Here is a 15663-nt window from a genome sequence, read left to right as displayed (position 1 = left end):
TCTATTCTGTGACACAGGGGTACAAACTAATGATGTCCTATACACAATATGGCGGCGACAAGGACAGTTTGAAATAGAAATTGAAATGGATGCCAAGCAGGGGTTTCGCAAGTTGCGAGAGCAGCAAAGTAAACGAAGGATTGATCACCCTTTGGCAAAATATCCTTTTCAATGCCTCTAGGAAGACAAGCTGCTCTAAACTTATAATGACAAGTACAAAACGTAAAATAAACATGGGTACATGTGACGAATTTTAATCACGACGACCTTTATTTGAACAGCATCATCAATTTTGCCATCATCAGTCATCAATAATTATGATTTTTGTACCATATTTCTTTAAAATATTAAAATTCAAAGTTAACATATATATATATATGTATGAATGAAAATGTTGTTTCATATGTTGTTTTTTATTTACACAAAAACCAAACTGGATACTTCTTCTTGCCAGGACAAGTCCACTTTGAAAATCTTAGGCCGTATGCCCATAATCATATACACTTTGTATTTTGAATTTGAAGTTTTGATAATGTTAAAGGCATCAAGTCATGGTAAATAGGCCTTCTCTATAGCCAATCTGCAGAGTGTGGCAGTTCTCGACAAGATCTTGTATGTGCAAGAGCAAATATAAATATGTGCATGTGCGCAAGAGTGCTGACAAAGTGTGCAATGTGTGCACACTGTTCAGTTTTGATCCAATGTGTGCAGGAAGCTTCTAGTGGGCAAAGTATTTGTCAATTTGTCTGGCAATGTGTGCATAGCAATTATTTCCTGCAAAAGACTTTTCAAGCATTCCACAGATTATAATTCAGCATGGAGTCAATCATATATTTTGTATGATTAATTTTCAAATATTTCGACCCCATCCCTTGCATCTAGCCAAACTTCTAGGTGGGGGTGTGGGATTGAAATGTAACTCCCCCCCAAAAGTTTATTCAGTCAGTTGATTTCAACATAATTCAGTCCATAGAATGATCTCTACAGAGTAAATTATTGACCCTATAACCATGATTGAGCACAAGTCAGATACTGTAGTTTCCCAAATAATCTTACTTCCTTTGATTCAAACCTTTTTTTGCCCCTTGTTAGTAACAGAAAGGCCTCTTCTTACCATCCCTTGCTTAGGAAGTTGAGAATAAGTTGAGACCTAAGACTGTAGTTTCTCAGATGATTGAAATATGCTTATCAGTAGATTTTAATTCTGGGCATCAATGGCTTTAGGACAAGCATAGCTCATTTCAAAAAATTAAATCAAAATACTGACATATGAGATGACTCCAGGGCCATTCTGCAATAATCTATAGAGTGTGGCCCTTAAAAATTTTCCTTGGGGAGTACTCTGAACCCCCTTTCTTCCAACCCCACAAGGCTTTGAGATTTCACTGAGCAACCCTGGAAAGCTGTGCCTCATATTTCATTCAATACATTTGCATTCCAGAGCTTTTCAAATCAGGAGGAGAATATCATCTAGAGAAATTCAATCTGCTCACAAAATGCACATAGCAAAAGTGGTACATGTTCTCTAATTTAGTTATAGACAGTAACTTTTTCAACTTGTGACAATCAGATGGTTCTATGAAGTTGTTTTATGAATACTAAAATCCCAACTCATTTCAAAATCATTTCAGCATTTCAAAATTTCAAAGAAAAGGTTGTTTAGCATCATTTCAAAAAGTGCAATGTCTAATAGCATTGCAGTCATGGTCCAGGTCAACCAATAGCATTGCAGTCATGAAAGCCATGACTCTGTGGATTTTGGCACTTAGGGTATACCCAATCCATTTTATCATGATTCAATGCCTTTAAATGTTATTTTGGGCAGCCAATATTGAAAAGCCCACAGCTCTGTGCACAGGTGATGTTTAACAGGCATTCTGCTATTTATCGTGTGACATTCATCTAGACATTCAAATGGACATTTGCATAGACATTCAAACTTTGATTGCTTACTATACCTTATTGTTGCGCTTAACAACTTCTACATATAACAATTTGGGACAGGTTACCTGTGTTGTTTGTAATCTGCCATTGAAAAATGATTTACTGTGGCAGCCACACCTTTTGAGCAAGAAACATAAGGAGGTAAGAGACATTAGGAGCTTGAAGAATAATTTTGGCCATATTTTGATTCAGTTTGTAACTTAAACTATGAAAATTTGCTTCATTGTGTGATATCAGGCCATCTGATTTTTGGTACACTATGTTGGAAAATTTGTAAATTCAAACTCAAAGCACAAACTACCCCTAATTGAACATCACATTATTTTGTTGACGGACATTGAAATTGTCTGCTTATTGCCTAATTTGTTCCCACTTGCAGCTTGTCCAAATAGGACAGAAAACCCAGCGTCCAACTGCACTTAATATTGAAAGACTTTCTCAACCCAATAACAACATGATTCCAATTAAGTGTATCAAGTCGAAAATTAACAACATGATACACTTAATGAGATATTTAATGAGATATTTAATGAGACATTTAATGAGACATTTAATGAGACATTTAATGAGAGGAAAAGATTTTTAACGTAATTTCCAGTGTATATTTTTGATATTCTGGTTATAAACAACCTTGTTATTGCACTAGCCTGTTTCATTTCTTCAGAAGCTTGTAAGCCTTGAATTCAGATTCTGTTATTTTCCACACACTGAAAGATACATCTACTGTATGGTTTGGAAGTCTTAGTCTACCATGTTAACTGTAAAAGTATTTAATTCTTTTACAAAATTGTTGTTATAATGTTGTTATAAAACCAAAGTTTTTTATAATTTTTAATAAATGCTTTTTAAATAAATGATAACCTTTTTTAGGCTGTCACTGCCTTGAAAGTGAAATCTTCCCAGATGAAGGTTTGTTATTTACATAACACCTCTATTTGTTTTATTAGATACATGACTTTTTAGATATTTATCTGTATTTTAAAGTATTTAAAGTGACCCATGACATGTTATTTAGTGTCCAGTCTCTATTAGTATGTTATTTAGTGTTCAATGCCATATAGGAAGAGCAGTATGTCATTTGGAGTGTAGAATAAGATTGTATAAAGTTTAAACGAAAGTTTTTTGCTAAATGCAAGTTAGTGATTATATTCTTGTTTGTATGATATGATATGTGCTTATTTCAGCATTTTATGTCTGCATACTTGGAATAAAGTTGATTTCTGCATGCTTTTGATTATTTTCTTTCAGGAGAGCTATGCACCTCCACCAAAGAAGATTAAAAAGGATGTAGTAAGTGCATTCTATTGCCAAATGAAACATTCATTTATAATTTATGGTAAAAATTAGCAAAAACAAGTTTTTGTAAAAAATGCCCCTTTCAAAGAGTAATTGATTCATAGTGTTTCGACAAATTATGCTCTTTGTGTTATGTGGAAATTATGCTCTGTGCAAATTTAGTTTCAATTGAAAAAGTCATTGATAGAGCTGCAGGGCCCACACCAACGATTCTAAAGTGGGGGGGGGGCAAAAAGGGGGGCTATCTATTTGATACTTAAAAGGGAGATTTAACACCTATTAGCAAGAAAAGTGAAGAGGGCCATACCCCCCCTGTGACACGGGCTCTGAGCTGGCGTATGTAAATGTGAATGCCAGATCAAATACTAAACTGGACAGCATGTTTATGTCTGTAACTAATCATGTAAGACATATTTTTTTAAAATTTGAAATAAAACATTTGGTGCAAGTAGAGCTTCATGGCTCTACTTTCTTCGCTATTCTTAGTTATGTTTAATGGCAAATGTTTAAAGTGGAACTTCACCAAAAATTGTTATGTTTCAAGACATTTTTTTCCCTCATGTCAGGTGAATCATTCAGCATCATATAAGGAACCAAAAAATGAAGGTATGTGTTGACAATTTTTTTGTTCCAAGATAATAAATATTTACTATATATATATAAGAATGGTTTGATACCATTGGGCAGCACGCTTGTGGAAAGAATTCTCATCCTGTCAGCCTTTGCCTTCTGATTATTTGTGTATGTAAAAATGTATCTGATGAAACAGAAAAGACAACTGCCTTGCCTACAGCCAGATCTACACAGGCACTGCAAAGCAGGGGGACTGGGGGGCTCTAGCCCCCCACTTTTTGCATGAAATGCTAAATATTAAATACCAAACTACCAGTAAAGCCTCTTTTTATACGGTTTTAGCCCCCTCTTTTTTAAACCACCCACTTTTCTCAACGCTCTGCTGTGCCTGATTTAGTGTTCCCTTTGAAAATTCTTCGCTTATTTCATTGGGTCGTTTGGCTCAGTGGAATGAGCGTTTGTTTTTGAAGCAGCAAACTGGAGTTCAGTCCTGGCCAAGAGTGTGGTTCCATACAATCAGGCAGTACTCTTGTGGAAATATTTCTCCATTTTTCAGCCTTTGCCTTGTGACTATATCTCTTTTCAGGACATATGTATCTTTATATGTTTTATAGATGTTTTAATGAGGGCTAAATCTGCCATTGGTGACACTGAATGTTGAGATTTGCTTGCAAGATATGGCTAGAAAACACACAATTATTCCTAACACATTTTAGAAAGATGAATACCAATATCTTTTTTCTTAAGCTGAATGATGTTTAAAAGTTTTTGCAAACTTCCCTTAATCATTTGTTTGGTAAAAGTTTTGTCAATGCACTTCTGTATTTCAGAGATACCAAAAGCCCCAACTGCTGAATTTAAAGGATCAAAGCACTCTGTAAAAAGTGCACTTCCTGCTGGTGAGTTCTAGCCCCAACTGAAAGAGTTTTAACTTTTGTACGAATGACTTTTATACTCAATATCAACATTAAAGATTATCAATTTGTTATTGTAGTTGAAGTTGTTAATTCATTATGGGGTCATTCCATGTCAAATCACAAAATTTTCTGGAATTGCCTATGGGCACTATCTCAGATTCTGTTTAAACTTCTATCATATGGACCATACCTGTAAAAAATGAAATGCTGAAAATTTCAGTTTCATTGCTCAAACAGTTCTAAAGTTATTGAGCTTTAAAATCTTGTCAAAATCAGCCAAAATTTAACATTTTAGGCTTTGAGCACAATTTTGCCAACTTTGACATTCAATAACTCAACAGTGCTAAAAGATATCAATTTGAAATTTGGTTCCCAAGTATTTTTCCATCCAAATGAGTCATTTTTGGCATTATTTACCACTAAAAAGTAGTATTTTTGAAGATATAGCTTGCTTAAAACGATAAAAACACCGTTTTAGGGGGGTCCTTTAGCATTTCAAGAGGCTACCGACAAAGCATGAATACACTATCTCCAAATCTAGGTCATGTCTGGGTCATGTTTTATGCAAAAATGCATTAATTCAGTAGAGATAGCAAAGTTTTGTTTGAGCTCATTGTTAAATGGTTGCTTTAAAGAAACCCTTTCCTGTTTCAGGACTAATGAATCCAGCATATTTTTCCAGCTCTAGTCTCCTTTTTGGAAACATAGTGTGTATGCAGTATCTACTTTTCCAGTAGCTTTATTGAAGTGAATCATTGAATGCTGTTGAGTCAGCCAAACCCCTCAACAGCTTCATCCAATTATTTAATGAAACAGTAAAGGGTACATGCTGTCTATTAATGCCTGGTCTCAGATCAAACATTTTTCATTAAAAAAACATGGATGTTTAAAAGGATCATTTGGGTTTTCAATAACACTGTTAAGGATTTCCACAGGACTCTTATTTAGGTAATGTTTAAGGATACTCCAAACTCTTTGCTATGTCTTGAAGAAATTGAGACAAATTTGCAATCTTTGTTCTTACTTATTGAAAGATTTCTGGGAGGAAATCTATATTGCCATAAGTGTTCCGCTTAGTTGTCTTTTGTGAGTGAGGGTTTCACTAATTAATGTTCTTAATTAGAATGGCCTCCCAAGTTGTTGAAGTCAATGCCATTATCTTGCAGTTGAATCTTCTTTTAATAATTTTTTGGTTAGTTTACAAACAGAGAGGTAATCTTAAACTAATAAAGATGCTTCATGGGGATTATTCTTTGAATATTGGATTTATCATTCAATTTTTCAACATGTATTACAGTCTCCCTCATTTGAGGTTTGTAAAGGCACTTTGATTGATAAGTTTGTCTTCCCTATCAATCTGTTTGCTTTCAGTTCCCTTTTCTAGTGTTCCTCTCCTTTATTTGTGTGACAAATGCATCATACAATTGTTACGATATATCAAAGGGTCTGCCCTTTTCACACATTTGACTGGTATCAAGCTTATGGGTATACTGAAACCCAATTACGATCGTTTCTCTGATCAGTTGCCTGATACAATTGAATAGGTTTTGGGTACGCTTTAGACTATTATTCGGTGCTCTTTCTCACATCATTGCATCTGTTGCATACATGAATTGTTTCTTTATGTGCTATTTGCCATGCGAATTTCAATTATTTTACTGGTGCTTTTGAAAATCATTTTTTATATCTTGAGTAGCTAGACATCATTCATAGACATTATTTAAGGCACATCACCCATGAGAAACGAGTCTATTGCATTACCTCGTTTCTTTGTTGACTTTGTCATATCATCTTTCTTCCTTCTCATTGGAAAGTTTTATTGCGGAAAGTCAATTCTCAGACCTCTTCCTTCTTGCATCTGAATAACATTTTGCACACAATGGTTTTTCATTCATGACAAAAAAAGTTGTTATTGCTTGATTTGTAATCGTTTCGACATTCATTTTTGCTAATAATTTCACTGAGAAGGGTTAGTCTAATCTCACATTAAAAAGCTTCTAATTACAATATCATTTCATTCTCCGTTTAAAAGCTCATTTTTATAAAAAGACCACAAAGTAATTAGCTCTGCTCTTATTGGTTGAATCCTGCGTTGATTAGGGGAAGTAATAAGCTTCTAACAGCCTCTTATGAAGTTTAATATTAGTTAAGAACACTTATACATTTTCTAGGGTAGCTAGAAATTAGGTTCCGGTTTAAGTACAGTTTTAAGCAGATCAGGAAGTTTTAGGTATATCAGTTCAATCCTCGTCCCACTGTATTCCACTGTGGCTCAAAAATATGATGGTTTTTGAAAATTAGAAGTTGGCAGGTTTTTATTTAAGAAATGGGACAGTCATTTCTTTGCGGATTTGTCAACTCTAATATTCTACGTTTGTTTTTTTACCCGGAAATTGGATTTATGTATACCAGACTATTCTCAAAACTGCTTTAGGCGTCTAAGTCGAGCATTTAATAAGTCATCATTCCCTGGATTTGCGTCTTATATCGTTATTAAAGTCTGTCTGATCACACTTCTATCTGATCTGTCAGAACGCTTTGAAAACTTGCTCTGTGGGATTCACTAATAAGAACATCAGTGGTCCTCGATAAGAACAATCATTACAATATTGGCAATTTTATAATAACAGTGATCTTATCAAGGAACTGATTCCTGCCTACAGCAGCGTTATCTTTGTTAACCTTTCCGTGAGTGCCCTTGGAATTCTTGGAACCTCATATACCACTCTCTTTGACATGATACATCAACTCAACTTTGACTCCAATCAAACTAAATTCATTATGATTAAACTCATGAACATTTCTACCCGTTGCACCTATTATACCTTCTTTCATCGAAGCAAACCACCCCGAACAGATGGAGTTCTAAACATTGTCAGTAATGCAGATAAGCCAGTTATATGATGCCTGTAAAAGTGAATCGTTTAATTGTGAATTTATAATATATTCAATACAAGTCTGATGTTTAAAAATAAGTGAAACGGTAATTTTTAAAATTGAATATGGCTCAAAATTTCCATTCTGCTCAGGATACCAAAAATTGTATGAAGCTTTGCCATCTCTAGCTATTTCAATATTAGCATTTATAGCACCGTTATGAAGATCATTTTTTCGCATTCTTCAGATTTCTTTGACAAAGACACATCAAAAGAAATGACTTCAAAGAAGGAAATTGAGGAACATCCTGAAAAGCCCGACAACGATGAAAGGTAAGGATCTTTATATGACTTGCCTACTGACTCAGTCCAAAGAATGTTACATGCTACCTGCATTATCATAAACTCGTAAAAGTCTTCTTCTAGAAATAGTTTGATTTACATTTAGTCTTCAGCCTGTAACTTCAGCTAGCGACCGTGAGATATACAGGGTGATGAGTGGGTATTTTCATCAGGATCTTTATTTATATTTGCATATTAACGCTTCTAGCAAAAGTCTTTAGGAAGACACTTTAAAACTGTATATTGCCATGCTCTCCTTTGATCCTGCTCCTTCGAAGGGACCCATTCTAACCACCTTAATCATTATTTTGAATTTGAAATGCTATGCGTTTTAATGTAAATTTCACAAAGGTATCTATTTAAGCGCTTCTGCTTTGCGACTCTTCATGCGATGACTGTTTTCTTCTCCTCTTTAAGATAATACGCCGATATATATAGATATTCGCCGTTAATCCGGTATTCCGGCAAATTGAGTAGTCTCTTTCAGTTGAGTAGGTAACCCCTTAAATCAACCACTGATTTATTCAGAATAGGAAGTGTAATAAGCCGGCGTGTGATTTCATTTAAAAAAATTTCATGTTAGCCTTAAATCACTTAAAATTTCATTTATCCTTCGTTGGATTATCCTTGTCGTAAACGATAAACCTATGATATCCATATTTTCTTGATATATTTGTAAAGTACCTGTTCCTCTACAGTAACAATCAGATAAAATTTCATTGTATTTTAATCGATATCAAAAAGCCATAGCGGAAATCTTCATGTTTTGACATGGCGTCACTGAAACTGTAATTGATGTCCTCGCGAAATGACAACCAAAGAATACGGTTCCTTTGGGGTGGCTTTTTCATCATCAACCGTATGGCATTTTCTTTTATGCCGTAAATAGTACATATTTGTATCTTAGATTTTTATTATCCGTATTTATACATAAATATCATGCGGATATTATAATTTATATCTTTTGTATCATATCATCAAATTCTTACCACAGGTGATTAACCCAGTTTTCGAATTTTGCTACCATTTAGAGAGGGCCGCTGACTTTTTCTTCCTTTTCGATTAGCAGTGTTTTAGGCTCAACAACTGATCGACTGTAAGGTTAACACGAGGCTACTTAGGATTGGGCAATCCTGGGTAGTACGGTTAAGACCTTGAAGATAGGATATTATAAAGCTGTTTTAGATAACATATTCGCGACGAAGGAGCTTCTGTTATTACGCAAGGTATCTTTGAGGCCGGTTTCCACTTGATTCGCTTGATTCACAATCAGCGAGACGGCGAACGCGACCAGTCGCCCAGTAATTTAACTGAGCTGAACTACTCAGCGGATGGTTGCGTATTCACAGCGAATGAGGAGGTCACAATTGCGCATGCTCCAATGTACATTCGCTTAGTCGCGCGACCGAAGAGAATCAGGTGGAAACCGGCCTTTTTCTTTGTTAAAGGTCCCTCATCTGCAGCTAGCATATAATCGGAGAAAAGAACTTTTCGAATGATTAGAACTATGAAGATTACTGTTTTTCCCGTAATCCAATCACGAGGCAGTAGTCGATAGCGTATTACAGTTTCCCAATAATCGCGTTAAGCGTGAGTTGGCGGTGCAACTGAAAAATTTCCTTTTCCACACTCTCTGGCATGTTTCGCTGCCTATAGGTTATTTCTGACTTGAAGTTCGTGTGACTACTGCCTTACTGTTCAGAGAAAGTAGCTTATAGTTAAAACGTTCAATTTGGGTCTAGACTGTAACTTGCAAGAAGTCTTATTTATCAGCTTTGAACCTATTTTCTCAAGCAGAAGTTCTTAATGTTTAATGCTTAGATGTTATTGTGTATCTCTCTTTTACAATTAGTCTGCTTGACCTCAAATAGTTAGAGTCAAGATCAAAAGTAAACTACCCAAATGCAGCTATGACTGTGTTAACTATAAGGGTCTGTGGTTCCAGGGGCGCAGTGGCTGGGGGGGCAGGGGGGGCAGCCGCCCCCCCTGGCAAAATTTTTGTCGGATTGTCGGAAAATCCAACGTTTGTCGGAAAATTTGAAATATTAGACAAAATGTAAGGTTTTCATCGATCCTGTCTAAAAGGTCGCATATTTTTTTAAACCTGTTGTAAAATAGTGCATGATCAACCCTTCTTACTTATTTTCATTAGAGTATTTTTCGGAATCATCGCATTGCTGAAATTTGTAAAGGAAATTAACGCTCTGGTCTCAGTTATTTTATAAACTCCCATTTCCGACAGTTAAAATTCAACTCAGTTCATTTCGAAATGAATTCGCTGGTGTTGTAGAAGACGCAAAAAGTTATTATTTTCGCCATGACTTAGAAGAGGAAAATTTTGTCGAGCGACGAATACGCAGAAAGAAAAAGATGCCAGGGGAAAATTGCATAGATGAATTAGAAGGAAATAGGGAATCCGTATATCATCGTGATAGTAGATACAGCTATCAGCTCAATGAATACAAGATTCACGTCTCATAAGGCGATTTTGACAGATTTTGCCTTGCTCACCCCTGAATGTTTTCAAAAAACAATTGAAAGGCAGTTGTGTGCAGTGTAATTAAAAAAGGTTGCGAAGAATTACGGCCTGGATGACGAAAAATTAAGAGATGAGTACAGCTCTTTCGCCAATAATTACCGTAAATTTTGGAAAGTTAGAGAAAAGAGCAACCCTCTCCCGGCTGCAGGAGAAAGAGAAAACTTTTCAGTTCCATTCAGTTCTTCAGTTGATGATAAGTATAACCTGCAAAGTGCCTTTCCACAGCTGGTCCTTCTTTACAAGGTTCTCGTCACTTTGCCAATAGGTTCAACAAACTATGAAAGAGCTTTTTCAAAGCTGAGGATTGTAAAAAAATCGGCTACGGTCAACGATGGGACAAGACCGCCTTTCCTCTCTGATAACAATCAACGTCGAAAGTGATATTTTACAGTCGATAGACTTTGGTGACATCATCGATTTGTATGCTGCCACACCTCTTTTGAGAAAGATGCTGCTTGAGTAACAGTTTATATAAATTCAGTTAAAAGAAAACTATTCTTTTGGACGCGTTATATCTATTTAAGGTTTAGCATAAATAAATGCAAAGTAATTATGATGCGATTTAAAACTTGCCAAAAAAACTTTTTGCTATAAACAGCTATAAACACTAACTTGACAGTTTATTGTCTAGTATAGCGAGAAGACTTGTAGAGTGTAAATTTATAACTAGTTGCAGTTTTGTTTATAGCGATTTATATTTGGTAAGTTTTGTTAGAAGAAAGGCTATTGTTGAACTTGAAGGTGTATAACGAACGATCCATTCGTTAACGATTTCCAGATCCATTCGTGATATTGTAGTATCAAGTGTTGCAGTATATGCAGCAAGGGTAATCTTCAAGGAATGTATCGAGAAAAAATTTTGTCGGAAAAATCATAGTTTTATCGGAAAATTTTCAGCTTTGCCCCCCCAAAAAGGTAACTCCCACTGCGCCCCTGTGTGGTTCATTGAACTTTCTTTTGTGTTAACGTAAGGTTGTGGTTCACTGACCGTTCCAACACCAGTGTAGCGAGGAAGACCAAGACAAGCTCATATGTTCATGTTATATTCAATCCAACAACTGAACTTTACAATTTTGATCTAATCATTCTATACAACATCACAGTTTGTTAATCAACACATCAAGACAGAACAACAGACATACTGTACAAACAACAGAGTACAAAGATTCAGATAGAGACGATGACATTATTAAATTATATACAATAACAATCAGTTCCGGGAAGCACATGCTACACCAGTAAGCCCGATAATTTGACAGACTAAAGAACTGAAAAATGATCAACCCATTTCTTGCTTCCAAACAATTATCTGTAGTCTTTAAAGGCAAAATCAATGTAGTAATTCACAAATATTTTCCTTTCCTGAAAGTATATCCATAATCTGTTGATTTTACAGCTCACCCGTACCAACGACTTCAAAGAGTATTTCAGAAAAACTGCCGGAGGGTTTTTTTGATGATGCTAAAATAGATGCCAAGGTACTGCAACTTGCTCAAATTCTTTCCTATTTTTTTGAATGATGAATTTCGAGCTTCTTGTAACTTAATTCTTCCTTCCTATGACCTGTTTTAAACTTCTCAGTCGCAACAAACTACCACCAGGTTGTTTGTATAAAAAATCTTCCTGGTGACATCGTTAAAAGTGCTGTCCAGTTTGATTAAGACTTTTTAGCTCTCTTAGTACGCTATTTAGCATCAGAAGGCCTTACTATTTGTTTTCCATTTTGCTTGTCTTGCCCCTTTACGTGGCCACCGCTCTTAATGAAATAGTCCCGGTGCTGCGTCCTTTGTTTCCAGTGGGTATTTTATAAAGAGCCTTTGTGTCCGTTATTAAACATTTAACAAACTAATCTCTCGCCCCCCCCCTCCCTACCCCGCTTAATATCAGCAAGGATTTTTCTTTGGAGATGCAATCTCCCACGTCCACACATGGAAATTAAGTTATTTGTAGTGGTGCTTCATTTACATCACTTGGTTTTATTCTTTATGCAAATTCAAGGAACAAGATGAGGCAATTTCACATACTTTGTAGTCCTTCTGTTATAAATCTAGGAGTAAATTTCTTCAATCTATTTTTGCAGATATTTTATTTCAAAAGCTTTTCTTGTTGTTCTCTGATCTAAAGAAGCTCTAAGACTTTTTATCGACAGGTGATTTAGTTATGGATATGTATATAGACGGGCGTACTTTTTTAAGAAAAATCTTGATTCTTATTTAGATAGCACCAGTGTTTTTTTATTTGCAGGTCAGAAAAGTTGAATATGTGGATAAGAAGGAAGAAGAATGGGAGCAGTTTCAAAAAATGATTGCTGAAGAAACGAAGGTTGGATGGCTAAGTATAGTAAACTCTGTCAAATGTGAACATGTGTTATTCGAACCTTTGTAACTCGAACTTTCCCAAATATTACTGCTGTTATACTTATTAGCTATCATTCAATTTGTATCCGTCAATATTGCCAATATGGTCTGCAGCATTTCAGTAAATTTACGCCCGAAAGACTGCATAGCATTGGTTAACAACACTGTTGATTCGAAGCATTGCAGTAGCTCATTGTCGTTTGCTTGATTTGTTATGGGCGGCATTGAGAATGTCGGAAGACTGATGCAGGTATGCTGTAAATATAAGAGGTACAGGTTTTTATTAAAAGTAGGGGGTCGGATGGGATTTTGGGATATGCGTGTGCCAGGCTTGTAATCCACCCAGTTTGGTACAAACAGCGTACAAAATGGGAGAAATGATGGTTAACGTTGATTAACATGCACAGAGAGAATCTTTTTATGTACTCTTAATATTCTAAACCCGTACTACAATCCCTAAGCCTACAATCCCTGCCAAAAGTCCTTAGAACGCCCAGTTGCTTAAGTGTTCTTTTAACTGTATCTATGGAATGTTGTAATAAGTGTTCTTTTAAAACAGTGAACTGAATCTGGTAGGAATGACCAACGACGGACCCTATCATTGTTTATAGTGTTACTTAAGAGACCAATATAATAACTAACAGAAAGAAGTCCACTTACCCGGAATGAACCTCTTTACATTGGATGAAACCGTATTGTTTGAAGAGGGGAGAGGGGAGGATATGCTAGAAAATGTTCGTGATTTTGGTCAACATGTTCATTAACTATGTACCAATGTGAACCAAGAAATAGTGTACCAAGAAATAGTGTACCAAGAAATAGTGTACCAAGAAATAGTGTACCAAGAAATAGTGTACCAAGAAATAGTGTACCAAGAAATAGTGTACCAAAACATTTGATGGCCGAGATTATACATGTATCCATTAATGGAGGTCTGATGGAATGGTGCGGGTATTGAATTGTAGTAGCTTATTGATACTGGCAGCATACGTTTGTCCATATCGCTTTTGGATCAGAAAATCTTGAATGTACAGTGTTTTCAGATGAAATAGATTTCGATGTTCTTTTTTATGTGCAAGGGGACCTGCTTTCTGGAAGTTGATTTCCAAATTATTTTTCTACCAAACCGAGCGTTTTAACTTCTCTTTTCATTTTCAAGGTTTCAGAAAACCTGCAAGCCGAAGAAGAAGAAGATTTGAAAGTAGAAAGAGATTTAGACGAATACGCAACCTTAAAGTAAGTGCTCTTGCTTTTGACCTGTTGCTGTAGTTATTTCTCAGTCAGCTTGCTGTAAAACGTCACTTGCAAGAGATGAATTGAAACATTGTACTTGTATTTTTTCATTGTAAATGATATCTCATTCTGCACTGCAATTGATGATCCAGAGGCCCTGGGATGAGACGATGGTCGGCCTACTTACATCAAATTGAAGCTAGGCCAATCTGCTTGAAAAGGTTTGGGGCTTCCAAGAGTTACTGTGCTTTCTAACAACAATATGCAATGATTAAATGGGCTACCTAAATGGGACAATGCTTTTGATGTAATATTTTTAATATATTGAGAAAAAACTGTTTGTTTAAATTCATTTCTTTTTGCTTACACCATTACCAATCTGATACCATGCTTTTGCAGAAAATACGTCTCAAGAGTCGAGCTGCTAAAGCAAAAGCGGGAAGAAAAGAAAAATGTCGTTTCGACTAAAAGTAATCAAAAAGAAAAGAACGAGGAAAATTATTCTGAGGATTCTGATGATGCTCTAGATGATATTCTTAACTGGCGTGCAAAGAAGGCTTAGCATATCTACAAAGTGACTTAGATGTTTGTAGTAGTCAAAGCCTGGCCAACAGGTCGCTTTTCTGTTTTCCGAACCTCTTCATGATTGGAACGACTTTGAATTGATAACAGTTTGACGGCCAATTGAAGTTATTTCGTATTCTTCTGTACGTTTAATACTCGGAACTCAATTGGCGATGGCAACAAGACATAATTTCTATGTCTTGTAAAGATATGCTGTAAAGATATTACTTTGTAAAGATATGCTGTGTTTCAATACTTTTAGCCCTTATATTGCCTTTTGTTTTTTTCTTTTCTCTCCAAGCCTATCTTACGAACCTTAGCTTTGTTTTCGAATTTAATCAGCCCTAGTGTAATAGAAAACCAAAGAAGACCACGGTGGAGGGAGGAAAAATATTCTTGTTGATGTCCATAGCAAGGCCCCATTTAACATGCTTTCTCCAAAAACCTATTTTTTCAAATGGCCTCCCAATTATTCGGTTTTTAGGCTACAGGAGGACCAGGCAGAATAGCGTGAAAATGTATAGAAGCGCCAATTAGAAACTTGAAAGTTTTTCAGTTCTGCAGATTTCTCCCTTTCAAAAATCGACTCTCTAAAACTCATGTTTGCATGGTTTTGAATACGTACAGATTTCTAGTGTCTCCTTCACAACAGCACTTCAGGAGATAAAAGTAATCAGCTGGACCCCTTAATTTTTTCTACACGTCAACGTTTCCTGGTGTAGAACCTATCTTTTAATTTCTTTATGCTGTTCATCTCTACGAACCAGACTACATAAGCAGCGTTCTTCCAATCAACATTCTATTATGAAGTTCTTTTATGCCCTAAAAGATTGTTTACATAATTGTTCAATAACCTAAGAGATAGCTCAGTAATTATCAAACTGTAGTATATTACCTTTATGACAGTGTACTGAATTGGAAGAAATACGATGGATATTATTATAACGATGTCTCTTTAAAAAGTTCTTACAGATTGTTAATAAACCAAATTTGAACCTTTGTTTACGAAATGTTTAAGATCA

The 15663-nt window shown here is 35.6% G+C and overlaps 1 protein-coding gene across 1 annotated transcript; it reads left to right on the top strand.

Moving 5' to 3' along the window:
- Positions 1–8: 8 nt before the first annotated feature.
- On the top strand, positions 9–14909 carry LOC135682745 (zinc finger protein 830). The gene is made up of 11 exons (XM_089113124.1): positions 9–163; positions 1990–2085; positions 2815–2853; positions 3193–3234; positions 3807–3846; positions 4644–4712; positions 7855–7939; positions 11884–11965; positions 12732–12809; positions 14004–14080; positions 14477–14909. The coding sequence occupies exons 1-11, from the start codon at positions 86–88 to the stop codon at positions 14637–14639; spliced, it is 849 nt and encodes a 282-aa protein (XP_088969250.1). The 5' UTR covers positions 9–85; the 3' UTR covers positions 14640–14909.
- The last annotated feature ends 754 nt before the right edge of the window (positions 14910–15663 follow it).

This window comes from Rhopilema esculentum, chromosome 16 (genome assembly GCF_057945365.1).
Source record: "Rhopilema esculentum isolate cy_ngs chromosome 16, ASM5794536v1, whole genome shotgun sequence".
NCBI classification, from domain to species: domain Eukaryota; kingdom Metazoa; phylum Cnidaria; class Scyphozoa; order Rhizostomeae; family Rhizostomatidae; genus Rhopilema; species Rhopilema esculentum.
Note: the sequence above shows the minus strand (reverse complement) of the source record. Positions and strands in the feature narration are given on the sequence as shown.